Raw genomic sequence first — 27,928 nt, forward strand, 5'->3', positions numbered from 1 at the left:
GTTAAGCTGTATTTCGAGCATCTTGAAGTGAATGTCTACATTGACTGTACCTGATGTTCTTATAGCATTAAGGGACTTCATTGCCATCTGGATTTCTCAAATAATCTATTTCAACCATATTTACCCAGATGATGCCTTCAGCAAGAAGCTGTATCTTGACCTTGTGGTCTATCAATGCAGAGCGCCTGAGTTAAATGAGTTTATTGAGAGATTTGCGATAGACATGATCACTGTCTTGGTTGAAAAAGATGGAGGGGGTAAGGTCTATGACGTTTTGGTGTTACTATATGATGAGACTAACCTTCATGTACGCCAGCGATATATTGCCAATTTTAGCCAGTTCCCCGGGCTTAAGGGTCAATACTCGTCGCTTGACTTTCTTCTGAACGAAAATGTTCTCAAAGACACGCAATCTGCGAAGATCAACATCCCAAATTTCACGCGAGAGGTGGTGAACACCAACTTGCGTAGCCTCATGTTTTTCCATATTGAGGAACTTAAGAGAACCGAGGCTCCACAACCAAATGACTTCTTCTTTAAACTTTTATTGAATGTCGATGGTGAGAATGATCTCAATAAAGTTTCCTCGCTGCCTTCGCCATGGATTAGACTAACGCTGGAGAAAGACACACAACGCACAGTTTTCGTCCCAGTGGGAGATGTCAGCATAGGTTTTATGCGATTTGACATTCACAATGAATATATCAACACTTAGTCGAGCTTGTTGTCGAGATGCATCAAGTTCTTCAAATTCTCATACATGAAGTAACTGATCGAAACAGCAGGAGCAACTTTGGCAAGATTAGGTACGAGACCTTTGAAGAGTCCAGGCACTCCTTCTCTAGCCACCGTCTTCTGGAAAACGTCTTTGAAGCCTTTGTATCTGTGCGGGTGAGCATAAGTGCCTTGCGCTTGCAATCTAGTTCTCAACAAGTTGATAGGATAGACCACGGTCGCTCCAAAAGTACCGGAAATGGCTCCCAAGGAAAGCACCATGTAATTTGGTAAACGAACATCATCTTCGGGAACACCAAGCTTTTTGGCTTCTCTCTTCACGAGTAAAGTCTTGATTGTCGAAAATGTTCCCAAATCGAGAGCTGCGTAAGGGAACATACCACTCAAACCCACAAAAATGCCTCTATAAAAGATCCTGAGCCCTCCTTCTTTATACATTTGTTTGGCTTGCAAGATAAGGAGCTGGTTGCCCTTCACCAGTGATTCAAGATTGGAACACTGAACACGAAATTTTAGAGTATCGATAGGATAAACGGTGAATTGAGCAGCCACTCCTCCCATGCCTCCTGCCAAGTAGGTCGAAATCTTCGACAACTTCGAGGTATCATCAACGCCTTCCACTCTTGCGAATATACGTTTAGCAGCTTCGAATGATCCGAATTTCATAGCAGATTCAGGAAACACTTTCATCACATTTAAGCCGTTACCGACATAAAATGCCCGGAATCCACCTTGCTTCCAAAGTGTCCTGATTGCTTGTATCATTGGTGATCTGATCGTTTTGTGATGTGGCTTTTCAGCCTGACTTATACGAGCTTCACGTTCTGATTGGAGAAGCTTGTGTCTAGCCTTTTCAATGGCTTGCGTGGAAGCACCTGATTCCACTTGCTTGGCGAGCTCTTTTTTGTTATGCATTATAGTGGATGAAAGATCCGTTCTGGCGATGAGAAACACCTTGATTCTATCGAATGGAGCGGTACATGTTCTGGATACAACTCCTGCAAGACCTCCAGCCAAGAAGAAGCCAAACCCGCTGAGGAACGAGTTGATCAATGTCACATCACCGTCTGCGGACAAGTCAAGCTCCTCGGCCAAATAGGTATAGGCTGTCTTGATTCTGGAACCGTGTAAACGAGGCATTAATAAAAGAAAGTCTCGAAATTCATCGTAGGTGATATAACCATGGCAGTTGTGGTCAATTTTGTTGAAAACTTCATCGATGAGATGGTCAGTCGGGCTGAGATTTAGTGTCTTCTTCAAATAATTGATGAAGTCTGCTCGCGTCAACTTTCCATCGCTGTCCAGGTCGATCTTGTTAAATCCTTTCAATATTTGGTCATCAGTAGTCGTTAAGTATAGTTTGAAGTCATTGAAGTCGATGATGTTGTCCTGATTGGAGTCGAATGAACGAAAGACTTGTTCAAGGAGATCGGCATTGCGACCAACAGGGTGATTTAATGTCCTAACAGCATTTTTGAACTCCAGAAAGGTGATTTGACCTTTTTGCTCTATATCTAGTTTGTCAAAAAGAGTCTGGTAGTCATCAGGCGTTTTTCGTGGTTTGTCCATTTATGTGAATCTTATGATAATCAATGAAGTCTAGGTAAACCTTAAATTCAAAAAGGTCATGCAAATGCAGATTATGGGTCGGCCGGGTCGGCGTATAAGTGTAAAGGGTTGTACAAGCCTGCCGAGCAGTAATCGACTTTTTGAGGCTGTCTATTTGTTGTGGAAAAAGGTCATGTGACCAAAAAGTTCCAGGCTTGAGTTGCTAAGCTGTTACACAAGATCAAATGAGCGAAGGCATAGACGTTCGCCAAGTGTAACATTACTTGTATTTTACGTTCTGTGCTGTCCTTAGACTCGTGTATAAAGAGATCTAGCTTTTAACGATGAAAAAATTTCTGTAAATAGCAAAAAGAATAAAGTGGTATATTAGTCGTCGACATCAATATTGTAAAAGAATTCGAATTCCCACTAGCATACAAAGTAGCTTAGGCAAGCTCTATTTATTTGATTCTTTCAAAATGGCACTTGTACATTATTGAGGCTCGAATAGGGGAAATGATACTGAAGATGTAATGGCTGCGAATTTTTGTTTCCCAATCATATCTGGCTAGTTTTGACAAAAGATTGCTCAAAGCAAGCAAGTGTCGCATCCTAAAAATATTTACGAAAAATCGCATGCTATATCCTGAAGAGTGAAAAAGGCATTTGATTATCGAAGGGCTTTCAAAATACCAGACAAAGTTTTCGAAGTGTTGAATTATTATCTTTTCTGCCTAAGGCAGTGCTTTTTAAGAGACAGCTACGCGTTCATTCTTGAAGCGTAGGTAAAAATGGAAGCGATAATTGCCGTGCAAACATTAATATCACGCAAGCTCTTTCGATATGAACCTTAAACTTTTCTTCAAATAAGGTATGGGATATTTACGAGACCTTGCACGTGATGTCGCACGTGACATATGTCAACAAACATCTGCATGTATGTGTTTTATGTACCCTTACAACGCACTATACCCTGATCAAGCAGCTTTACACATGACTGACACTAAAGATGAGAGCTTTGATTTGCTCGAGTCAGTGTCTTCAGATTCACTTTTATATTTCATCAAAGCTTTGATCAGCACCCCAGACAGTCGTGCTGAATGCGCCGATCCATCAGATATAATAGAGCCGACTCTATCCGCATACACAAGCACAGATATCCAACAGGCATTATATGTTCTTGTCAAATCAGATGGCCAGTTTTCTGTGAAGAGTGAATTGGTTGACGTGGTCTCCGCAGACACGGTGCTGATGACCATACTATTGAAACATTCTGGCATTCTCCGAGCTGACGTTTCTTTGAGATCTCAAATTAACGTTATTTCCACGCCAATGAATGAGTCTTATAACTCAAGAAGCAGCCATTCTCCTGTCCTTGTCAGAGACCTTCTCACTCATGTGGTGGCCCCATACATCGATCGCCTTTCATCTAAAGATAGTGAGAGCAGCGCGTCAGGATCTCTTACCCTTGCTAAAAAGAAGCTCAACGAGCTCAATGCGACCTTGAGCCATATTGATCTGGAAATTGAAGTACCCAATTTGCTTGGCCATGTGCCGCCAGCTATCATGGAACTTCTACGTGAGCCTCAGAATAAAGACGAGATGATCGTGCAAGATACGACAACCCTTAATGAGCTCACCCAAATCGCCAACACATGGATCAGACAGGTACAATCCATTACCAAAAAAGCCAAAAGCCCCTCTGACAGTTGGTCGATGGCAGATGAGACACGTTTTTGGGTCTCCATGGAGTCTGCCCTAATGTCCTTACATCAGCAATTACAACAGCAAGAGGTAGAGAATCTCATACGCATTTTGAATGCCTCAAAACGCTATCAGACGACGTTTGTTTTCCAAAATAATCTTCAGGTAACTGAAAAGCTACAGGAGGTAAGGCAATACAATTCATTCTTAAAAGATCTAAATCTCACCGAACTCGTCACTTCTAAAGATTCAAGAGACCCCATTGCTGAATTTGACTCCAACCTTTCTATTATCTTCAGTCAACTAAAAAGATGGAAAACCCTGTCATCCGTCCCACCACCAAGCATTATACAACTTACCGAGCTAGCTCTTTCGGACATTTCTGTTCTGCTAGCCTCGATGTTGTCCTCCCTTTCAATCATGGCTATGCCCCAAGAAGCATTTGAAACGACCGTAAATTTGAAAATAAGAAGGGTTTTTCAAAACATAGACGGTTTCATCAAAAGCATGACAAATATATTAAGGGAATTCATGAGAAAAGGACTGGTGAAATTCATGGTGATCAAGATAGAGCAAACTTGCATTAATTTGATTGAACAAAGAGTGGATGACTTGGTCAACCTCAAATCTCAGCACCATACATTGGTGCAAGGTCTATTGCATTGTGCAGCCGACGAGACCCTCACCAGTCAACTCCTTGACGCTTACAACAAACACATAATTGCTGCAGATTACTTTGATCTCTCAAAAGACGGCTTATTGATTTGGGCTGCTCAAGAGGACAGCTATCTAGGGATACACAATAAAATCCTGCAAAATTTGGCCTCATCTTTAAACAACAGAATTGATCATTGTACATCATACAGCGATTATGTGAGCTTTTTTGAAAACATTGTTAAAGCGGGCACCGATGCAAATATTTTACTACCACTCATCGAGGACAACCACAAGATCAAGTTCTTGACAGAAGCGTCGAAGTCATTGCAGGGACTTTTGATGAGTTCAAAGCACAACATCCGGCTTGAGCCACTCCGTCTACAATCAAAAACACCATTGGACTCAATCGATACGATATTGCTCATGGTATCATTGAAGCACAACGTTGACAATTTGATACAAACATTAAGCCGGTCTTTGGGCGAAACGTGGACATTATTTGCAATTGGTTCCCAAATCCAAGATTTGGCCACCTCATTGAGGGAGAAGCTTGATGTCACCAAGGTGTTCGAGACATGGTGCCAATCTGTACGAGCAGCTTTGACCGAATTGAATAAAGTGGATAATCTTTTGTGTCTCGATGAGGATTTGCATTTAAAGAAGAGAGTACCTCTTCTAAGTATTCCTCTTCAATTATTCGAAGTCCCACGAAGTATCTCCATCTTCAAAAACGTTGGTTTCAATATACCATCAGATCTAGTTTTGGAAGCTTCAAGGATAAACAACGTGGGGTCAATCATTTTCACACTCAATGAACATATCGAGGCACTCACTCAAACGATGAATTCGGTCTGTGAGTTCCATGGCTTGGAGTATGTTCTCGAATCCCTCAAACAAGACGCTTTTCACAAATTATTGGGGATCAGTTCGCTCTCATGGGCCGACTTAAGACTGGATGCCAATTTGTTGACAGAGGATACAGATTTTTCCAAAATCGATATGACTTCCATGAGGCTTGTTCATCAATTTCAAGAATCAACACACTTGTTATTTGATCTACAAACATGTGTTGATAACTTTCGTAGATTGATGGATGAGCAGTATCTACCTGCCTTGAAGGCTTGTGAATTCGAGAGTTTGCAAATTCAAAAGTGTGTTGACCAAATCGATATCGCAGCTGTCCCTCTTATGCAGAAAGTCTCAGATGCCAGCCCTTTCGAGGAGTCTTTGCGAGATATCTTGACAGAGTCAATTGTTGCCAAACTTGAAGCTTGTCTTCAACAATTCAGCAAGGGGCTTAATGGGGATGACTTACTCTTGTCTAAATGGAAAACATATCATGTTCTTCGCTATGAGGGAGGCAACTTCTTTCTAGAACCACCGCTTGTCTCATCCAAACTCCTGTGGATTCTGGAAGTGAATAATTTACAGACAATAATCGGAAATGTCACCTTCAGGGACTCCAACGGGAGTCCTCAAAAAGTGATTGCACTGTTTTCAGGATCGACAAGAGATTACCTTTGGCGAACTTTGAGTGATATAGATGATTTATTCGATTTGGTTGATCAACGGATGGAAGACTGGCACGTGCTAGGAGAAGCACTCAAGAGTCTCTCGAAACAAGATCCCTTTCAAAATCTTGGTATCAGAAAATCTTTGGAAAAAGTCAGTTTGATGCTCCGATGTGGGAGCCAGTTGGAAAATCCAAAGGGGTTGATCACCTTGGGCGGTATTCTTGATATTCTGTACTCCATGGTTAGAAATCAATTGTTGGGCCAGTACGAAACATTTAAGTCCCTGCTCCTTGATAACTTCATGCAAAATGTTGCAAAACACAGCAGAACTTATCTCACTTCGATGAACGATATTGAGCGACTCCTTTCTTTTGATCCGAATTGGCAGCAGCCTTTTGCGGCTATAGTCAAATATGCTATTCACTTGTTCTCTGCTGAACAACTTGTGGCGGAAGGCTCGCAGACCAAGGGCCTAGTTGCCGAATGTCAAAAGATCTTGCTTCAAAACAACAAGCAGCTTTCAATGATTTGGATTTATCCTGACCATTTCGAAAACAAATTATCCAATTTGCAGCAGCTCATACAACTTAGGATGCAATTCGTCGAAGAAAACCTTGACCGTTTCCAGGCAAGCCTAGCAACAGAAGTGAAGAGCTGCAATGACAAATTCGAGACAATAACAAGCGACTGGTTCAATAAGCGACCTATTACTGCGTCTATGGAGCCTGGACATGCGTTGTCTGTCTTGACAAAGCTAACAAAAAAGTTGAAAGATTTGGAAGATTATCAGAAACAGATTTGCATAGTTGCAGAAAAATTACAAGTCACCACCCCCAACGCATCGCTGATGCAATCTTTCCAAGATGAGATCAATGATTTAGTTGTTGTGTGGAAAGCACTTCAAGAATTGTGGGATTCCGTCGATGATATAAAGGCCATTCGTTGGGCAGAGGCCAATCCAAGAAAGGTGAGGCAGCAGCTAGAGAGTCTCACATCCTCTACGAAGGGACTCCCCGCTATGGTTCGGCATTACTCGGCGTTTTCAGTGGTGAAAAACACAATTGCTTCATATATCAGTGAGCTAAAGATGCTTTCAGACCTCAAAAGTGATGCGCTTAAACCTCGCCATTGGAAAAAAATTTTGGCGGTCGTCGGATCTCCTCGAACACTTCTGCTTGAAAATTTGAAGTTATCGCAGATGTTTGAATTGGAATTCCGCTTGCATGAAAGCTTTATTAAAACAATAGTCAGACAAGCCAATGATGAGCGCATCATCGAGGAGTCATTAAATAAAGTCGAGGAAGAGTTGTCTACTGTCGCTTTCGAGACGTTCGATTTCCACGGAAAATGCCGACTTGTTCGTAATTGGGACAAACTTTTTGATGTCTGCCAAGCGAGCATCAGTACCTTGTCAAGCATGAAAAACCTGGTATCATATGGAGAGTTTGAGGAGAGAAGATCAGCCCTTGAGGGACAACTCTATGAGCTTGAGTCAATTTTTGATTCGTGGATCGAAGTTCAAAAGCATTGGGCTTATCTCGATGGAGTATTCAGTACCAACCCGGATATAAGGTCATCATTACCTACTGAATCAACACGTTTCAACAACCTTTCTTTTGAGTTCATGGGCCTTCTCAAGCGCATAAGCAAAATGACGATGGTATTTGAAGTATTTTCCATCAAAGATTTGAAGAACACTCTACTGAAAATCAAAGAAAGTTTGGAGCGGACGAAGAAAGGTTTGACCAACTATCTCGAGAAGCAGCGTGAATTATTCCCGAGGTTTTACTTTTTGGGCAATGAAGATTTGTTAGAGCTTATTGGTGGTGCTGGTGATTTTACGAGGATAAACAAGCATATTAAGCAGATGTTCTTCGGAGTGGAGTTATTGATCAAAGACAACGACACACAATGTATTGTCGAGGTCGTGAGCCCGGAAGGAGAAAAGTTGAAACTCGCCAACCCTATATCCATTTTCAAGGTCCATGAATTACACGAGTTGCTCGGTCAATTGGAGACTCAAATAAGGCTCTCAGTTGCGCTACTCATATTAAAGGCTGTCGACGAGTTAAAAGCAGTTTTCCAAGGATCATATGATGTCAAGATTCTTGCTGACATTACACGCCAATACCCTGCCCAAGTGCTTGTTGTTGCTTTCAATGTGATGTTCACAAGGATGGCCGAAAAGGCCACTGAATACGCACCTCTATGTACGTTATACGAGGAGTTATTGAAGGACGTTGCCTCGTTTTCCAACTCGAGGTTAGCGTCACATGAAGCAAAAAAAATTGAGTCTTTGATCATTGAGCTCACACATCATCGAGAAATTGCGCGAGAACTTGATTCGAAGCCTCTTCCCCAGCGGATCTCCATTTTGAATCAAGTTCAATGCTTCAGATTGAATCCTAAGGCAGCTTCTCCCTTGAATGCCTCAAAATCAGCCAGGGGCGCTTCGAATTACCCTATGGGTTTGAATACCAGGGCGTCATCGAGAGACTCGCTGTTACTCCTCTTGTCGATAGATGCTATTTGGCATTGACACTGGCCTTAGCTCAAGGATTAGGTGGGTCTCCTTTTGGTCCAGCTGGAACCGGAAAAACAGAGAGCGTAAAGGCTCTAGGATTCTCACTTGGCCGAATGGTGAAGGTTTTCAATTGCGACGATTCCTTTGATTTCAAGTCAATGGAGCGGATTCTTCTCGGCCTCTGTAAGGTTGGATGTTGGGGTTGTTTTGACGAGTTCAACAGACTCGACTCCGCTAACCTTAGTGCTCTCGCGTCGCAAATCGAAGGAATACAACAGGGCCTCAACAACAGGTCGAAACAGGTAGCGGTTTCAGGAGCTTCCTTTTCAATCCATCCAAATACTGGTTTGTTCGTGACAATGAACCCTGGCTATGCTGGCCGTAATGAACTACCAGAAAACATGAAAAGACTCTTTAGAAGCGTTTCAATGGAGAAACCTGATTTAGAGTTGATCATCGATGTCATTCTCACGTCGCATAAATTGATTCACACAAAAACCCTTTCAAAGAAAATTGTCCATTTTTTCAAGGGTTTGAGTGAAGCTGTCTCAGACCAGAGACATTATGACTTTGGCTTGCGTGCAATAAAAAGTATTCTACGCATGTGTGGCTCGAAACGATTCAATAGCGATTCAAGCGAAAATCAAAGTGTTCATGATGACCCAGAACTTTTGAAAGAGCTCGAAATCCTCAAGGCGAGCCTAGAAGAATCAATTCTACCAAAGTTAGTCCCACAGGATGTCACAGTTTTCTACGACTTGATGTCCAAGATTTTCGAAGGAGTCAAGGTCAAACGTTTTGAATTTGAAAAACTTCACCGTTCTATCGTGACATCTGCAATTGAAGTCGGTCTCAATTTCTCCGATGAAATGCTTCGCAAATGCTCTCAAATCGTTCAGATCCTGAAGACGCATCATGGAATTATTTTGGTAGGGGAGTCCGGGTCTGGAAAAACGACAATGCTCAGACAGGTCATACATGCTTTGTCTTTGTCAGAAGCTGTCACCCACAAGACACTAGTGCTCGACTGCAAAGTGCTAACTAAGGAGCAAATTTTTGGGTCGTTAGATGCAATCACTCGTGAATGGACAGATGGAATTTTGACTAGTCATCTCAGGGCTATAAATCAAAATTTAAGGGGGAGAAATCTCAACGTCTATGGGTTGTGTTTGATGGCGATATTGACCCAAAGTGGGCAGAGAATCTCAACAGTGTGCTTGACGATAACAAAATATTGACACTCCCAAACGGTGAAAGGCTTGAGCTCCCGGACAACGTGAGAATAATTTTTGAGGTCGATAACTTGACTCACGCTACTCTAGCCACTATCACTCGTTGCGGAATGATCTGGTTTGATCGATCTCTAATCAAAGCTGAACTAGTTTGGGAAAAGTTTCTCTTCAAGCTACGCCAAAACAGCCTAGAGACACAGAGTTCACAAGACTTGGAGGGTTTCGAGATGGAGAAAATTCAACTTCAGCAACATATTGCTGAAATTGCTTGCACACTAGGTGAGGAACTTTTTGACCAAGTCTATGAGATCTCACTCAACTTTGACCATATCATGAAGCATAGCTCTCAAAGAGCCCTCAATTCATTTTTCACATTTTTTGAGACCCAGATCTCAAAACTTGTCACTTTCAAAATTAAAAATCCAGCACACACATGGGAATCACTCAATAAATTTGTCATGAGTGCGATCCTCCATTCTTTGGTTTGGGGCTATTCAGGCGACAGCCCAGTCGAGCAGAGAAACGCCTTTGCTTCTCAACTTGCTTCTATGGATTTGTTCGAGTTGCTTGCTGTGCCAGAGAACATAACGGAGTATTTTATTTCGCCCATCGATTTCGAATGGTCCCCGTGGCTGCAACATATCGAGTCTGTGGAACTTGAACCACAGCATGTCATGGATTCCAATACTATAGTTCCAACAGTTGATATACTTGTTCATGAAGATATCATCAATTCGCTCATGAACAAGCATACTCCTCTTCTATTGTGTGGACCGCCTGGCTCCGGTAAGACCATGACATTCTTACAAGCTCTCAGAAACCTGCCAAGTCTAGATTTGGTTTCACTCAACTTCTCGAAGGACACTACACCAGAGAGCTTGATCAGCCTGCTCGAGCAGCACTGTCGCTACAAGCGCTCAAACGAGGGGCTAACGCTTTCCCCCAATGTCAGTGGTAAATGGACTGTTGTTTTCTGTGACGAAATTAATCTCCCTTCGATGGATGAGTACGGCTGTCAAAGAGTCATCGCCTTGATTCGCCTCATGGTGGAACGCCAAGGCTTCTGGAGCTCTCGTCACAAGACATGGGTCACTTTAGAAAACATTCAATTTGTTGGTGCATGCAATGATCCAAATGATCCTGGTAGACATCAGTTAGCGGAAAGATTCTTGCGTCATGTCTGTGTTGTTATGGTCGACTATCCAGGCAAAAACTCCATGGCGCAGATCTACGAGAATTTCAATCACGCTGCATTGAAGTGTGCTCCTGATCTCCGTGGTTTCGGGAAACCTTTAACTTCGGCTATGTTGGACGTATACTTCGGGAGCAAAGAGAAGCTCACCCGTGCCATTCGAAGTCATTATGTCTATTCACCTCGTGAGCTTACGAGATGGTGTCGAGGGATATTGGAAACTATACTCCAGAGCACTTACGATGATCTTCCAGGTCTCCTTCGTTTATGGTTTCATGAAGGACTTCGACTCTTTTTCGACAGACTCTGTGGGGAAGAGGAGAAGGAATGGACTAAGCAATTACTACTTGAAGCTGCAGCAAAACATTTTCCCCATACCGATCTTAAATCTGCGTTTCAGGAACCGATTTTATACTCAAATTGGCTCTCTTCGGCTTATGAACCCGTCTCGATGGATGAATTAGCTTCATTCGTGCGTGAAAGGTGTCGAGTTTTTAGCGAAGAAGAGTTGGAAACCGCTTTAGTTCCTTTCGAGGATATGCTCGACCACATTTTGAGAATTGACAGAGTTTTAAGGCAGCACCAGGGACACATGATTTTGGTCGGTCCTTCTTCGAGTGGTAAATCAACACTCACGAAATTTGTTGCGTGGATGAATGGTATTAAAGTTGTTCAAATGAGGGTCCACAGAGGATACTCGATTCAAGATTTTCAGAAGAAGCTTCGGCAAGTCCTTTTTGCTTGCCTCAAGGGGGAGAAGTTGTGCTTTCTTATAGATGAATCGAGCCTACTCGAGACCGCCTTTATCGAGCGGATGAACACCTTACTTGCAAACTCAGAGGTACCAGGCTTATTTGAAGGGGATGATTACACATCGCTCATGAAAGAATGCGCAATTGAGTCCACAGCGCAGGGGCTCTTGTTGGATAGCGAAGATGAGCTTTACGCCTGGTTCACCGAACAAGTGAGCACCAATTTACATGTGGTCTTCACACTCAGTGATGTTGGCCATGGAGATAAAATGCAAGTAAACTCGTCTCCTGCTCTCTTCAACAGATGCGTTCTCAACTGGATGGGTGATTGGACGCGAAGGTCACTTGAGGAGATCGCTAGCGTAAAGCTCCAGGATATTGCATTAGACAGCTCAACTTACGAGCCACCATCCGATGATGAAACAGCTGACCAAACCCTTCGTGGTGCAATGATTAGTGTGTGTGTGTCAATTCATCTATCGAATGACGCCTATCCGAATCAGTTCATGAGATTCTTGCAACTTACTATTGATTTGTACAACCAGAAGGATAGCGAACTAAATGTTAACCAAAGACATATATTGGTTGGGTTGGATAAGCTTCGTGAAACTGTGCTTGAAGTGACTGAGATGAAGCAAGTTCTTTCAAAGAAGCAGGAAAGCTTGCACGCTAAGGAGATTGATGCAAAGAACATGTTGGACAAGATGATTGTCAATCAGAACGAAGCGGAAAGGAAGCGTGAATTCTCGGTGGCCACTCAGGAGGAACTTGAAAAGAACGAGATTCAGATAAATAAGAGGCGCGAGGTTGTGATGCAAGAGCTCGAGCTTGCGGAGCCCGCTGTGCTTGAGGCTCAACGAGGCGTTCAAAACATCAAGAAGCAACATTTGACCGAGATGAGGAGTATGTCAAACCCACCAGCTGCTGTCAAAATGGCAATGGAATCCGTGTGTATCCTTTTGGGCTATGATGTGAAGACTTGGAGAGATGTGCAACTCGTGGTTAGAAAGGACGACTTCATTACCAGCATTGTTTCGTATGACAGTGAGACACAGCTCACTCCAGAATCAAGCGAGTTTATGGAGAGAACATATTTGAGCCGATCTGATTTTAATTTCGAAACTGTTAACCGTGCTAGTAAAGCTTGTGGTCCTTTGTTGCAGTGGGTTATTGCTCAATTGAGATATTATTCGATTTTAGAGAAGGTAATGCCTCTCAAGGAAGAAGTGGCATATCTACAGGGTGCAGCAAAAAAGTCCAAGGCCCAATTGATCGCAATTGCCGATATGATCAGAGAACTCGAGGAGAAAATCGTGGAATACAAGACCAGTTACAGTGACATCATTCGTGAAGCTGAAAGATTGAAAGTCGAGATGGAAACAATTGAGAGAAAAGTTTCACGAAGCGAGGAGTTGATCCAGAATCTCACCAGTGAAAGAAGAAGGTGGGAGCTGAATGTTAAAATTTGTGACGAGGAAAGGCTGCGTATCGCAGGAAATAGCATATTATCTGCTGCTTTTGCTACTTATAGTGGTCGTTACGAGCAATCTAAGAGAGATGCCCTTTTGACGAATTGGAAACAGAGTCTCATGAAGCTTCACATACCATTCGACAAATATCATTCCCCCATTACGAATTTGGCAACTTCGGAGCAGGCCGCAGATTGGATGCATAGAGGCCTTCCCAAGGATGAATTGTATGAGCAGAATTTCGCCATCAAGGAGTGGGCAGAGTTCGTACTCGTTACTAACACTGTGGAAGATGTTCTCAAAGCATTGACCTTCTCAACATCGGCGAAGAGTGTGGAGCGAACAAGCTTTCTTGATGCGTCGTTTATGAGAGATACTGAGAATGCCATGAGATTTGGCGGGACGATCTTGATATCCCATGCTGAGCTTTACGATCCGGTCATGGATCCTATAATCAGGAAGGAAATTACTCACATAGGGGGACGAAGATTAGTTCAATTAGAAAATAGAGAAGTTGATATTCTGCCTGAATTCAAATTGATTCTCGTGTCGAATGATCCATCGGCTTCTATTCCATCATCATTCTTGTCAAGAGTTAATGTCCTCAACTTCATGATTACTACAAGCAATGTTCAGAGGCAAACATTGAACTTGTGCCTCAAGCGAGTTCAACCTGACCTATACCAAAAACATGAGGAGATTACCTTACTTCAAGGCGATTATCTAGCCAGAGGCCATGCTCTTCGTCAAAAACTTCTTGACACGCTTAATAATGTGGCCGGAACGATTTTAGATAATGACGAGGCCACAGAGACGCTTCTGAGTATACAATCTCAATCACGGGAACTTGACAAGAAGTTTGGCGAGTTGAATGGAACGATGATGGAAGTTGAAAAGGTGAGAGTTGCATACCTCGATATTGCCGAGCATTTGGGCAAGGTCCACCAAATACTTTCCGTCCTATCTTCCAAGTCCAAGATATACAACTTCCTGTTTAATACGCTTGTTGCCATACTTCAGACCATACTTGACCGTCAAGGTAAGAGCGAAAACCTAGTGGCTTTGAGGCTACAATTCTACTGCGACGTTTTTGCAACCGCTGCCCCCGCCTTGAGAAATATGGACAGAATCTCTCTAGCTTTGGCTTTGGTTGTTGGCTATTTTGAAGTGAGTGAAGGATACTCTACATCCCAAGGCATGCTAGCAATTATTGGAATGGTAGGCACAAACCCCACCAGTGCCCAACTTGCAAAATTAATGAAGGATTATTTTTCGTTGGAGATCGGTGATGAGTCAAAGACCGGCCAATGGAATGATGTTCTAAATGAAGCGGATAGCCCTGCTATTGTGTCGATTAAGCCATTGGTCTTGAAGCTTATTGGTTCAGAAATGACTTGGTTTGATGCCATGGAAACAGCAACAAACTCAGTATTTGGTACACCCTTGAGTCAAACTAAGATCTTTGGATTGTCTGACTGGAAGAAATTCCAGAAATCCATTTTTTTGATTGCCGAGTCTGACCACATTGATCTGACGCCTCAAATTGAACGTCAAGCAGTTCAACATAATTGCAATTTGAAAGTTATTGCAATGGGTACCGCAGATGGTTTAAACACCGCTTACAAGGAAGTCGAGAAAGCTTTGATATCTGGCTCGTGGGTTGTGCTTCAGAACGTGCAGTTGAGTGGGGCTTGGCTCAATGAATTGGATCAATTGCTCGACAAGCGTAAAGCTCATGACAGTTTTGCCCTCTTCATGACGTGCCTGTTATCGGCAACGAATATCCCGTCTGCTTTGCTATCAAAAGCGAATGTCTTAACGCACGAGGAGACCCCTACCTTCAAAGCTATACTACTTGAAAGCTTCAGCTATCTCTGGAAACAGCAAGTTTGTCTCCTTCCTGCCGCCAAGACCATTTGTTTCTTGATTAGTTGGTACCATGCGGTGATCCAAGAGAACCTCAAGTTTGTGCCAAACGCATTTGCAAAGAAGTACGACATCAGTGAGGTTGACCTCAATTCTACAGCATTGTATTTGAGGAAGATTTTTGACTCTCTTGATGGTAAGAGTGTCATTCGAACAGAGGAATTGCCTTGGGATGAGATTCTGTCAATTTTGGGGCAAGTCTTATACGGTGGTAAAGTGTCTATCGAAAAGGATGCCGCCTTTTGCAAGGAGCTTGCAATGCAACTTTTCAATCCAAAATGCTGCGATGATGACTACAACTTGCCCCATACCCAATTGAAGATTCCCTTTGATGATGAATTTGAGGTATACGCGAAGTGGATCGAAGACTTGCCTGAAAACATTCCCCATGAGTGGATTGGGCTTGACAGTGGTGCTATGGCAGAGACTTTGGCCAATGAAGCTGCCTTGATCTGTAAAACTGTGATCACGATAACCAAATAACGAATACATGTTGAATTACGATGCGATTTCTTTATTAGAGTACAAAGGAGGAAACATTATGTCAAACGAACGAGCCCTCGGCTTACTCGTCATCTTCTTCCAAAGTCTGAGCAGCAATACGGTCCAAGTCTCTCTGACCGTTCTCGGAGATCTTTCTGCCACCCTTTGGAGAAATCTCAACAACGCCAATCTTCTCCAAAGCCTGAACAACCTTTCTGTTGACAGAGCCGGAAGCGTCAGCGTGCTTGTGTGGTCTGAAACCTCTGTTGATAGAGCCACCGTACAACTTGTTCAACTTACCGACACCAACGTGCTTTCTCAAGTAGATGTGTCTGGCAGCAGAAGCAGCTCTCTTGTAGAACCAGGTCTCGGACTCCTGGGGAGGCAACTCATTGCCAGCGGAGGTCTTCACAAGTTCAACGTAACCTGGAACCTCCAACTTACCCTGACGCTGCAAGAACTGAGCGTAGGCGTTGATAAAGTCTTGAGCTGGAACGTCTCTGAATTGTTAGTAAAAAGCTTAGCAATTATGGCAAGCGCTTTGAAGAAGCTCGTTGTGATGATGAATGGGACTTTAGATCTTGGGCATAGGATGTGGATTCATGAATGGAGTCGGACTCCAGATGGGATTGTCAATCTGACATCGTGGGAAACGTGGGGCTGTTGGCATAAACAATATTTGCTTTAAAACGCTGGCTCATTAACTCGACAAGAAACATACCTAACGGAAACACCTGGCATGTTGATGATATTCAAGGACTGTGATGGGCGAAACTTGGAGAAATTTTCTTTTTTTTTGGTGGGTGAGAAAGTTTTCAGAACTGCAGGTAGGCCTCACGAGTTCGTTAGTATGAGAGCCTTTAAGATCCGTACACTCCAGCCACCGCGGGTATGAGAGCGTTAACTATGAAGCCTAGTGCAAATATGGGGAGCATATGCAGTATAATAGACTTGACTTCTCGCAGTCACAAAAGTCACGTTATCTCATGAATGGCTGCAAAATGAACCTCTTGGTTTAGAACCAGATGGCGCTGAGCTCTTTATTGGGACAAGAGTAGTATTCTAAATCTCTCAAAGATGCTTCAGCGGCATTGAAGATATCGATAGGTAATTTGGATCGATGTACTGGTTTGGTGTCCATAGATAGCAGTCCTTCCTGCTGAAGAACACTATAGAACTCCTGTTTCTGATATCGAGGAGAATTAAAGTCGAATCTAGATATTCTGGACGCCTTTACCAAAGTCATTTTTAGTTTGCGTGCCTCAGAATCTTTCGAAGCTGCCTCGATGGCATTTATAATTTTTTGATAGTAATCTCTCATCATGCCGTCGTCAGAGTAAGACCATGCCTCATATAGACTAACGAGCTGGATCTGATTGGAAAAAGGAAAGCTTCCGAGATGAGCAAGGAGGTTATTCATGAAGCTGAGAGCATTTAAATGAGAACCTTCTTGTACCCTACCGTATATAAGGCCCACATGGGTTGCCTTAATTGTTGCTATTATGTAAGTTACAACTTCTCTCTCGATTGGAAGCAAAGTCGGTAATCCAAAGCTCTCATCCACTAAATTCAAGGAAATTGGAGCGGACCTCTCTACTTCATTTGTAGTGGCGTAGTCTCGAGGGAATTGCAAGTACTTCATGAAAGCATAGTCCAAAGTTAGGTTGACTAACAGTTTTGCACTTTTGAGAACTGCTAGGAATTTTGGGCCATTGGGGATTTCAATTACTTCCCATTGTGAGCCAACGGTCTTTCGAGATTTAAACGTGCGTATTGTCAATGATTCAATTGAAGACCCGCCAGCTATATGGGTCAAGAATGTTAGGAAATCGTTTAAGAAAAGGACTTCCGGACTCATGATGAATAAGTCAAGTTGTATCAACTTGGACTTCGAGATTTCATTACCGATGTCGAGTAGTCCTAGCGGGCCAAGCAACTCGTTCTCTGATCGTTTCGGATACATGGTGCTCATATCAAGTATAAGGTCCAATCTCTGTAGCTTGGGTAGTCCAGAGATAAGAGCGCCACATGAACACAAACAAGCCAGATGTATCGCTAACGAAATTAATTGAACGTCTCCGAGCAGGTTAAGTGCATTCGAGAGCGGTCTTTTATCTAGAATCTTGAGGTGTTTGAGCATGGGGAACATAGAGACAGAGATTGGAGACCCTATGGTTAAAACATCTTGAGTAGCCTCTAGGTGCGTCACATAATTATTCATGCTCCAATGCGGATCAGGAATCCGTTTAGAGGTAGCATTCTTAGCGGAAAATTCAGAACTTTCGATAATTCTAGCATAATCTTTCCCAATACTTTGGCTCTGTTGGGCACCATTCGCTTTATCAGTCGCGTACTTGAGAATCGAATCGATCTCCGATGTTCTTACCAAACTAAGAAATCCAAACAATGCTGGGGCTAGAAGACGTCGAAATCGCTTACAAGTTGTGGATAGCTGAAGCACAGATGAATAGTTGTTAAACTTGCAACAATTAGGTGTGAACAGAAGAGGCGGACGCTCGTTTGAAGGGAACCTTTTATCATCAGCAGAGGCTTCCAAAACTAACAGTGAATTAGTGAGCCAAAATACAACTTCGTGAATGATCTGCTCTGGTAAAGTATCCATCAACGATGTTTGCAGAAATTGGGAGACGCACTGAAGCTTTTGAGGAGAAGAAGTCGATTGTCTTATCCGACTACATATAATTTGACGTGTTTAACGGTGCACTATAATCGATAACGTGAACCGCACATGGTGAAAACTCCTCAATCGTGCGTGTCACCTTGTGTAAATTGCACTACAAATTACTAGTTCCTCAACTTATATTTCCGTTATTATTACATTAGATACAGAGAAGAGAAAACCGTGATAAAGAAGCCCAAGAGATTCAAGACTAACTTAGACCTTGAAACCTCTAGATCTTCTTCTACCTCTGGCTCTCTCGAACTTTCTACCGTTAGACAAGATTCTTGGGGCCTTGTTCTTGTGAGGACCGAAACCGAAGTGTCTGACAGCCTCTCTGGCGTTTCTTGGACCTCTGATGAGGACGGTGTTCTGGCCCTTTGGAGCTCTGACAGCCAACTGGTCCAAGGTGATAGCCTCACCACCAGCCTTGATGATTCTAGCCTTGGCAGAGGCAGTGAATCTCAAAGCGGCAACGGTGGCCTTTGGAACATCCAACAATCTGACGTCGTCGGTGACGGTACCAACAACAACGACAGTCTTGTCAGCGGCACCCTTCTGCTGCAAGGTGTTGTTGACTCTGGAAAGAGACACTGGAGGTCTGTTGATCTTAGACAAGAACAAAGATCTCAACACAACCTTGTTGAATGGAGCGTCGGTACGACCTGAACTGTTAGTATTTAAGCTATGGTTTCTGCTCACTAGACGCACAATAAATCTCCTTCTCGATGCTACCATGATTGCCAAGGTGAAAAAACAAAGCTCTTTCATCGTGGCCTTCATAGTAACAGAGAAAGATGCACTCGCAGAATGTTTCCCCGTGCTCAACAAGCATTTTGCTTGGGCTTCTGAATCACCAGATTGGGAAACGTTGATGGGCGTACCAAAGCGATACTTCCATATCTTCATGGACACTGAGGTACGAGATCAGAACCTGAAGCGGTGGCAGATAATAGTCAGTGGTAGACTATGTCTGTGATCTCCATCAACAAGCTGTGTGTTATTGGCCTCTAGAGGCGGTTTCTTAAGTGTGATACATACGAGCAAGGTAGGTGTACAATCTAACCAAGACCTTCAAGTAGGCGTTGTCAGACTTAGGAGCGGATCTCTGGGATCTCTTGACGTGCTGCTTGGTGACGTGATCTTTACCCATGTTTGTTGTAGTAGGAAGAAACCGATGGATTGAGAAGTGGAAATTTTTTCTTTAGATGGTGCGGTGCACCTGGAAATTACGTGCAGGCGAGTGAGAGGTTTAGGGCTGAGCCCTCGCACGTGATCTTGATCGGACTAAGAAGGGTGAAACCATCAGAAACAATATTTTGGATCTTCGGAAGCTTTCACCTGAGAATATAGAATATGAATGTGTTTGAAGTCTAGCTCTGTGTTCATATACTGCTGTTGTGTGCAACATACATGGCTGGCATCACTTTGCGAGTCGTCATCTGGCGATTCGAAGGGATCATCAAAAGAAAAACTGGCTTTGGGTACTTAAATAGAAGTTCTAGGTAAATATTCATCACAATGTACCCTTAGTCAACTGAGGTATTGTTGTCTTGTGTAGATATAATCACCAGAAACACTCAGCTGATACCTAACTATTTGGTCAACCAATTGGCTGAACAAATAAAATCCCTTCAAAACCAGCATCTAAAGCAATGCCTGACTTTGAACATTTTGTTAATATCCCCAAAAATTACGGTAATCTTGTTGTATCTTAAACAGTGTCTCACTCCCGCCTGATAGCACAATGAGACTTCGATTCGTATTTACTCGGGTCATCTATAAATTCTATTTTGTATATAAGTATCTATTATTGAAATTAACTATCTCAGCCTTTTTGCTTGCCCAGTGGGGTCTTCAATATTCTTCCCTTTTGCAGCCAGTCGGTCCTCCTGCACCTCACCCCGAACCACGCCTTCATTATCGTGATACATCAAGCAGCTGCTTCTATTTAACCGCAAATGACCCAACTAACGCCGATCCGAGGGTTCACAAACACTCCAGTCACAAAGTCGGTTATACTCATTGGCTTCTTACTAGCATTAGCTCTACTGACGCTACAAGTAAAGCATTATGTCAGACTTGCCATCGATCCACTCATAGTACAGTACTCACAGTACTGGCGTATTGCCACATTTCAGCTTGCGGTGATCAATGAGAGCGACTTCATGCTAAGTACAATTCTATGGTTTCATTTTAAAACCCTAGAGCGTTTCTTTGGTCCCCGCAAATATTTATCCTTAATTGCCATATTCGCTTTCTACAATGCCGTTATCACCTTTCTCGTGCTATCCGTGGGCCAGCTTACATTCAATGCTTTGGTGAGTCTTGTCAATATGTTGATCACTCATTCGAACTACCAGTTTGTCTACAGAGATACGTTTTTCAACTCCGTCGCCCTGGGGCCCTTCGGAATCATTGCATCGCTATACATGTGTTATGGCTCATACATACCCGTTTCTTACCACTTTAAGATTCTTTTCCGGAAACCGACCGTATCTTCCGAATCAGAGGCCGACACCGAGGAACTGCCCAGTGTTACAGGCTCCAATAGCTTCTTACCGAAGCAAATTACGTTGAATGACCATTTCCAGATCCACATACTTTTTACATTACTTATGCTCAACAATGGCATAGGATCGATACTCCCTTGTTTAATAGGGCTTATAGTTGGGCGTCTTTACACCAACGACCTCTTGGCTGGTTCCAAGAATTGCTATCTTCCTAATGTCGTGTTCAGGCTTTTCGTCAATCCACGTAAAATAGATGTCACGGTGTTCAGACTGTTGAGACAGAGGGTTCGGGGCTTTCAGCCGCTTCCACGGGCACCTCCAGCAGATGTTGAGCCTACCCCAGAAAGAGAAGAAGAACACGAGGAAACGATTGATGATATCAGAAACACGGAGGAACCTGAAAATAGATCCGAGACGCCAGTAAGACCACTAGGCAGGCAGTTCCTCGATACCTTCCGTACATAAATGCATGAGCTTCACATAGGATACGTTGTTCAAGTTCTATTAACCTATTTCTTCTCCTCCCTCCTTCTCTTAACGTCCCAGTTGTAAAGTCGAGAAGTATTCACCTCCATGGTAGTAATACTCTCTCTCAAAAACTCAAGGTCCTCCTCGACTGTCTGCAACTGTTTTTTGTGACTCTCCAATCTAGAGTTTAAGAGCTCAACAGCCTCATCCAAGGGGTATTCTAACATGACTTCAGCACCAAGCCACAAGTACACCGAATTAAGATTTTTGGCATCAATTGTAGCTTTTGTGTATAGCGTGCTGTCCAATTCGTAGTTTGTTTCGATGGCATTGTCTTTGTCGTCGTCTTCTTCTTCATTTTCCTTCTTTTGTTTGAGAAGGTCAATCACTTGTAGGTTCTTCTCAGCATCAGGAATTTTTATGTTGAGGTCTGCGAGTTGCTGCTTCTTGGAAAGCTCCATGTATTTGTATTGCTGTAATCTATCAGAGAAAGCGCTGAAGATCGTCTCATAGTTGGAAGGATCGGTGACAACAGCTTCAACCTTCTCAATGAAAGGTGCTTTGGGGATACCACGTGGGTTTGTCTCTTTAGGTCTGATGTTAGAATGGCCTTATTCTTTATTCAGTTCGTACATACTTTAGAAAGTCGGTCATAGTTAATGTGAAATCAACGAGGTGCACTGAGGAAGAACTTCACGCATAGAGCTCCATACGTGCACTACTTAACAAAGAGGCACATACTTAGCCAACTGATTTTCGAATTGGTTTAATTTTTCGAATTAGGATAAGTCGATTAAAAATCAGATTCAACAGCTGTCCTCGTGATTTATATTATCCCTTTATTAAATTACAACATACAAATTACAACCGTTAGACACCCACACGCAAGATATTCTGTCTCTGGTGACGGAAACGGATCACCTCGTGTCTCTCCATAATATGTAGAGCCTTGTCCAAAGCTTCGGGCGTAGCTCTTCCAGCATCAACAATCTCTCTACGAAGAGTTCTGTAAGCCGTGGACCAGCCAATTGGCAATCTTCTCCTCAATTCGTGCTCAACGATCTTGATCTCCTCGGCAAACTTGCCCGAAGCCATTAAGTTACCGCTTTGAATACCCTGATCCACGGCGTTCATCGTGGATGCAGTGAACAAGCGGATTGCCTCATCGACATGGTCCAGTGTGGCGACTGGCAGCAAGGTAAGCTTGGCTAAAGATTCAGTGATACGGATGATGGCCTCCAATTGACGAACTGTAATTGGAATTGAGGATCTTTCATTCATATCGGCTTCATTGACTTGCAAACGACGTCTGATGGCCACGAAATGCGACAGCAATTTCTCCAGCGCTTCAGGACTAAGTCTTGGGCACACTTTGTCTTCACATATTGAATGTAACGTTTCATTGTGTCAATAGGAATCTCGCCCTCCTGGTTGTCGTTGTTGTTGCTGTTTCCAGTGTGAACATTCATAACGTGCTGAGCAATCAGCTTGTCTCTGGATTCATTGTGGTCATCCTTCACAATAAAGATCATATCAAAACGAGAAAGAATTGTAGTTTGGAAATCAATGTTTTCGCCGGGACTTTTCAAGTCATCGTAACGACCAAAAATAGGGTTTGCAGCGGCTAAAACGGACGTTCTCGAATTAAGCACCGTGGTGATACCAGCTTTAGCGATAGAGATGGTTTGCTGTTCCATGGCTTCGTGAATAGCGACTCTATCTTCATCTCTCATCTTGTCAAACTCATCGATACACACGACACCACCATCTGCTAGAACCATGGCACCACCCTCCAAGTAGAAGTCTCTGGTCTGACTGTCTCTTTGAACCGAAGCCGTCAAACCAGCGGCAGAAGAACCTTTACCAGAAGTGTAGACGGCAATAGGAGAAATCTTTTCGACGAATTTCAATAACTGAGACTTCGCAGTACCAGGGTCACCTAGGAGCAAGACATTGATGTCACCACGTAATCTCATGCCATCAGGCAAGATCTTCTTCGAACCACCCATCAACAAACAAGTAATGGCCTTCTTAATATCGTTGTTTCCATAAATAGAGGGAGCAATGGAACGAGAGAATACCTCGTACAAGTTTGGTAAACGAGAGATACGAAGGAACTCCTCTTCTTCTTCCTCGGTAAAGGAAAGACCCTGGGCGGCAGTATCGACGTCAGTTTGAATTCCCAATACTTTCAAATACGGATTTCTGATGGCAACTGTGTTGGAGGAGCCCGAAGATCTTTGTTTGGACTGGTAAATGGAGTAAGTCCCGACCAAGGTAACACGCGTACCAGGCACAACTTGGTTGGTTAAGTAACGATCAACCTGGACCAAAATATGACGAGGCATCTCACCGACGGGAACAGCGTCGGGGCCTCCTGCAACTTCAAGACTTGTTGGTCAATGAAAGTGGACTTGTCATGCACAACGACGTATGGGTCAGGAGGACACTTTTGCTGCGACATGGACTCGTCGTGGTTGTGAGTAGCCAAACATTTTGAGGGGAGGTTCAATGGGCCGAAGCCAGAGCCAACCTTGATCTTCAATGTATGCTTACAGTTACGGCAAACCAATTGGACGTTGGTGGCTCTGGAGGAGAGCACTGAGGCCGAGATGATGATACCGCTTACTCTCACAATCTTTGAGATGTGGTCGGAATCCAAGTTTCTGATGGAAATGGTGGATGAGTTCGAGTACAAGATCAACTGACAGTGTGGGAAATCACGGGGGACCTCGTCGTTGGATAGGAAAGCGATTCTCTTGGCGATGTCGGTGATGGCGTTTTCGAAAAGTGGCACCATTTCACTGGGCTCATCAGAAAGCTTTTTGTTGAGCTCCTCATTGAATCCGATCAAGTGTTCTGAGTTAACCTTGAGGTAGAAGTTGTTGATGAGCAAGTTCTCTCTCAATTGGTCTCTGTAGATGAAGGAGTTGTTGAGGCGAAACTCCATAATGAAAGACCGGAACGCTTTCGTGATTTCGTTAAACGAGTTATCCTCGGGCTGCTCGCCCGGTAAGACCTGAGCCGAGTAAATTTCTGCCCTCAGGTACGACATTGGGGAAGAAAGCTGGTAACGATTGAAAGAAAAATAGTAGGTGCACGGTGAAGATGGCGCGCCGAAACGGGAATATTAATGAGACGCGTAAATCACTAGCCGCAGGCAGGACACCTGGAGTCCTCAAATGGTGTGAATTGAATTGGATGATGCCTATTTGCTGAAAGATAGGATGAAATAAGAAGGTTTTTCTCGAGGCTTTCGAGAAAGATCTTGCTCTTTTCTCTTTTCAAATGCCTCTTTTGTATGTGGTGATGCGTATTTCTACGGCGTCTCATGTAAGTGCGATAGATGTTTTAGTAGGATATAAAGGCATCCCTTCTGGGGAATAGACTGAAATTTTAGAATTTCAGACAGAATTGTCGAGACTTTTTGAGATTCTCCATGGTTTTTTCATGTAATAATTGATCTGAGTCATAAGATCTCTTTTAGAGCCTCAAAGCTATGTTCGTCGTCTAGACTGTAATATTGCAGCTGGAGAATTAATGAATTCCACAAACTTCAAGTGGTGAAGTCTCTCTGAATCTGCTTTAGCTGTCGCGGTCGAACAAGCAAAGCGAACTGTCACATCAATTCACACACATGTGGCAATCCTAAAATCCCATATGACCAATTACTTCAGCCACTTTCCTCTTCAAAGCTGTATACCTCTCTTCAAAGCTATATAATAAACCAACCGGCTCCTCCTGTTTTGTGCACTGTTTATGTATACTCGGCCAGCGATGAGCCGCATCTACCTGGAACCCACCAGTCTTTTTATTCTCCACCATTGCAACGACCAATGATCAGAAACAATAATGCTTGGCAACCCGAATCGAAATAACAATAAACGGAGCATGAAATGAGGGTTGTTTCAAAATCAACCCCTTTGCGCTGCCGTATAGGCCTCATGTCTCACCTAGTTTCATATACGCCTCCTGGCGGATCATAGGGCTTTTCGCAGCCACCATATATAGACCCGCATCATGCCGATGGTTAATATCCAGCTTTCCACAGTCAGAAGATGAAGCTTTCCAGTGCCGTTGGAATTGCTGTAGCTGGGACTGCTAGTGCTGTCGTTTTTGTTTTTTTCCTTGTTGCCGTTGTTGTTGTCAAGTGCTGTGTCGTCCGTCTCAGATCAGATCAGTCTGAAATCGACTTTAGAGATCTCGAATTGGCACTCAATGGGAAGAAACAGTCACTGAAGGAGTTTTCAGAGACAACGGATGAGGTCGGCCAGCACGAAACCCCCTCGAGCAGGAGCCCGATTTGGGCCTGACTGTTCTCGAGTTCGACCCCATTGAGTTGGAGAGTTTCGATAGACAGACTGATGGGCTTGGAGATGATGAACAAAGATATGAGAGAATGAATCTTACGGGCAGAAGGGTTGATCGACTTTCGGCGATCAAGCTCGTCAATTATTGTGGCTGCAGCATTTCGACTCTGAACCAAATTGACAAGAACGCAAGAAGCGTCTATGCCCATTACTTTTCATTATACGACCGCTCGCTTGTTGTTCAGAATATGGCTCAGGAGGTGCTCAACGGGCCAAAAGCTGTCACGGAAATAAGAGACCAGCACTCTTCTGGCGTCATCAAGGTGGGAAGTATGGTGATAGTGAAGACTCCCTTCACTGGGACAAAACGTAACCTCGAGTTCGAGTCCTTGGAACCGGGGCAGATTTTGAAGGTGGTAAAATTCTTTGTGAAGAATCAAGTCATGGATAATGTCGACGACAGGTCAAGCTTGTATCATTCTTGCCATAGATCCTCCTACCAACGAACCTCAGACTTGTCATACCGAGCTGCATTGGATAGACAGATCAGCACAGAAAGAGATCTCAAGGAAGCTGGTCTTATCTCACCCTGTCCTACAATTGAGCCTGAAGTTTTGGAATTAGAGGACCCTAACTATCCGCATATATGGTGCTCTGGTGCCCTCTTCAGAACATACTTGCATCATGACAAAGCCACAGGCATAGTTCAACTCAAATATAGATCTGACGAGACCTCGAAGTATCAGATGGTAAGAGATTTTCCGATCTCATGCGTGACTTTGGAGAGCAATTTTCTCAACCATGAGTCTACCGAATCCGACGAAGTACTATACCATGATAGCTTAGAGTTTCATGAGCCTGACGAGCTTTACATATCCAGTGAAGAGACCATGGCAGATCTCTGTGAACATACGAAGGGGATGCACCAGCTGGAGTCTATTTCTAAACAGGATGAATGATTCAGCTCTTTTCTGGCGCATATTTTTGCCATCTTTCAAGTGTTTGCACTGCTTCGTCCAAGTTCTCATACAACTGTGCATTTTCAATTCTTAATCTTTCGATCTCGTCCTCCTCGTTCTTTTTGGACAGGCGACCACCTGTGACTGCTAACTCGACTAAAGCGGAAACGTAGTGGTTGTTCTTGTATACGTTCGACAACAAGGGGCTTGATACATGATCAAATGGATCAACTTCAGTGTTTGTAGCCTCGAGGATACGAGCCAAGTCAATCTCGTCCGAGGGATTGACGAGATGCTCATTCGGTAGATTCTTGTAGTTCAGTGTTGATAATTGGAGGTTGAGCTTGTCAAAGTAGGTATTAAGCTCTTCGACGAAATGAGCATACTTAGAGTTTTCTTTGATCAAGTTTTCGCTTAGCTCTGAGAGTTGGTTCGTCATTTCGTCATATTCAGATTTGAGAGCGTTTGCTTGGTTTTGATCGGGTTCACTATTCGGTAGCACGTCATTGTCAATCGTGTGTATGTTGTTGTGAAGAACGCTTGGGTTGATCTCCCGTAGGGCTCTGGTCGACGATGGTGCAGCTCTTCCATACGATAAGCGGTAGGATAAATCCCTCAGATCCAACACCTTATCTTTAAGTTGTGAAATCTCGATATTTCTCTTCCTCACCTCAATGTCATATTTTGTTTGAATCTCGCCAGTCCAGCTTTTGAGACGAGCCAACTCGGTACTCTGTTTCCTTATCGTCCTCATCAACTCAGTGTTACGTTTCTCTGCTAGCGTCTGATCCACCAGCACCAACCGGTCAAGTTTTTTCTCTTGCGTCTTATTGACAGATTCTAGATGTTCCACCTTCTTCTCAAGTTCCTCGATTGTCTTGTTCTTCACACTTAAACTGTGGTACAACGCTTTCTGCTGATCATTGTGTCGGTCAATTGCTCTAAGAAGTGAATAAATAATGTTGATGATGTTTTTGTCATTGTCAAAAATGGTGTCCGTGACCTCAAGATTACGGAGGGCTTTGCGGTCAGGTTGGTCTCGGATGAGATCATTCCAATCTATACTGGGGAATCTGAGTGTCTCTTTGATATAACCTTTCGAGCGAAGTGTTGTATTGAGGAGCTCTGAGGCACTCTCAATCGGCTCGATGTTTCGTGCTTCGGACATAAAATTAAAAAGGACTGGTTGTACTAACACTGATGATGTTATTGTTTTGATACTCACTTCCCCATAGCTTTTTTCGATGCGATTTGCAACCATA

General features: G+C 43.4%; 8 protein-coding genes across 8 annotated transcripts; 4 read left to right on the forward strand and 4 right to left on the reverse strand. All coding sequences in view use genetic code 12, as the record gives it.

The window, feature by feature from the left end:
* Positions 1 to 31: 31 nt before the first annotated feature.
* On the forward strand, positions 32 to 671 carry CXQ87_002797 (uncharacterized protein; the record flags this gene model as incomplete). Its single annotated transcript, XM_025481290.1, has 2 exons — positions 32 to 580; positions 627 to 671. The coding sequence occupies 2 exons, from the start codon at positions 32 to 34 to the stop codon at positions 669 to 671; spliced, it is 594 nt and encodes a 197-aa protein (XP_025335590.1).
* Positions 672 to 711: 40 nt separating this feature from the next.
* CXQ87_002798 (Ca(2+)-binding ATP:ADP antiporter) lies at positions 712 to 2,304 on the reverse strand (the record flags this gene model as incomplete). Its single annotated transcript, XM_025481291.1, has 1 exon — positions 712 to 2,304. The coding sequence occupies one exon, from the start codon at positions 2,302 to 2,304 to the stop codon at positions 712 to 714; it is 1,593 nt and encodes a 530-aa protein (XP_025335591.1).
* Positions 2,305 to 3,276: 972 nt separating this feature from the next.
* On the forward strand, positions 3,277 to 15,736 carry DYN1 (dynein heavy chain; the record flags this gene model as incomplete). The annotated part of the gene is made up of 3 exons (XM_025481292.1): positions 3,277 to 8,420; positions 8,573 to 9,470; positions 9,875 to 15,736. The coding sequence occupies 3 exons, from the start codon at positions 3,277 to 3,279 to the stop codon at positions 15,734 to 15,736; spliced, it is 11,904 nt and encodes a 3,967-aa protein (XP_025335592.1).
* Positions 15,737 to 15,818: 82 nt separating this feature from the next.
* On the reverse strand, positions 15,819 to 19,569 carry CXQ87_002800 (60S ribosomal eL18 domain-containing protein; the record flags this gene model as incomplete). Its single annotated transcript, XM_025481293.1, has 4 exons — positions 15,819 to 16,234; positions 16,787 to 17,735; positions 18,639 to 19,081; positions 19,458 to 19,569. The coding sequence occupies 4 exons, from the start codon at positions 19,567 to 19,569 to the stop codon at positions 15,819 to 15,821; spliced, it is 1,920 nt and encodes a 639-aa protein (XP_025335593.1).
* An 808-nt stretch (positions 19,570 to 20,377) lies between these two features.
* Positions 20,378 to 21,394, forward strand: CXQ87_002801 (uncharacterized protein; the record flags this gene model as incomplete). Its single annotated transcript, XM_025481294.1, has 1 exon — positions 20,378 to 21,394. The coding sequence occupies one exon, from the start codon at positions 20,378 to 20,380 to the stop codon at positions 21,392 to 21,394; it is 1,017 nt and encodes a 338-aa protein (XP_025335594.1).
* Positions 21,395 to 21,438: 44 nt separating this feature from the next.
* Positions 21,439 to 24,452, reverse strand: CDC46 (MCM DNA helicase complex subunit; the record flags this gene model as incomplete). The annotated part of the gene is made up of 4 exons (XM_025481295.1): positions 21,439 to 21,981; positions 22,274 to 22,743; positions 22,767 to 23,788; positions 23,812 to 24,452. The coding sequence occupies 4 exons, from the start codon at positions 24,450 to 24,452 to the stop codon at positions 21,439 to 21,441; spliced, it is 2,676 nt and encodes an 891-aa protein (XP_025335595.1).
* A 1,003-nt stretch (positions 24,453 to 25,455) lies between these two features.
* Positions 25,456 to 26,590, forward strand: CXQ87_002803 (uncharacterized protein; the record flags this gene model as incomplete). The annotated part of the gene is made up of 3 exons (XM_025481296.1): positions 25,456 to 25,662; positions 25,689 to 26,531; positions 26,588 to 26,590. 3 exons carry the CDS (start codon positions 25,456 to 25,458, stop codon positions 26,588 to 26,590), a joined length of 1,053 nt encoding a protein of 350 aa, XP_025335596.1.
* A 77-nt stretch (positions 26,591 to 26,667) lies between these two features.
* On the reverse strand, positions 26,668 to 27,834 carry CXQ87_002804 (uncharacterized protein; the record flags this gene model as incomplete). Its single annotated transcript, XM_025481297.1, has 1 exon — positions 26,668 to 27,834. One exon carries the CDS (start codon positions 27,832 to 27,834, stop codon positions 26,668 to 26,670), a length of 1,167 nt encoding a protein of 388 aa, XP_025335597.1.
* Between the last annotated feature and the right edge of the window lie 94 nt (positions 27,835 to 27,928).

Source organism: Candidozyma duobushaemuli (genome assembly GCF_002926085.2).
Source record: "Candidozyma duobushaemuli strain B09383 chromosome Unknown B_B09383, whole genome shotgun sequence".
In the NCBI taxonomy this organism is placed as follows: Eukaryota; Fungi; Ascomycota; class Pichiomycetes; order Serinales; family Metschnikowiaceae; genus Candidozyma; species Candidozyma duobushaemuli.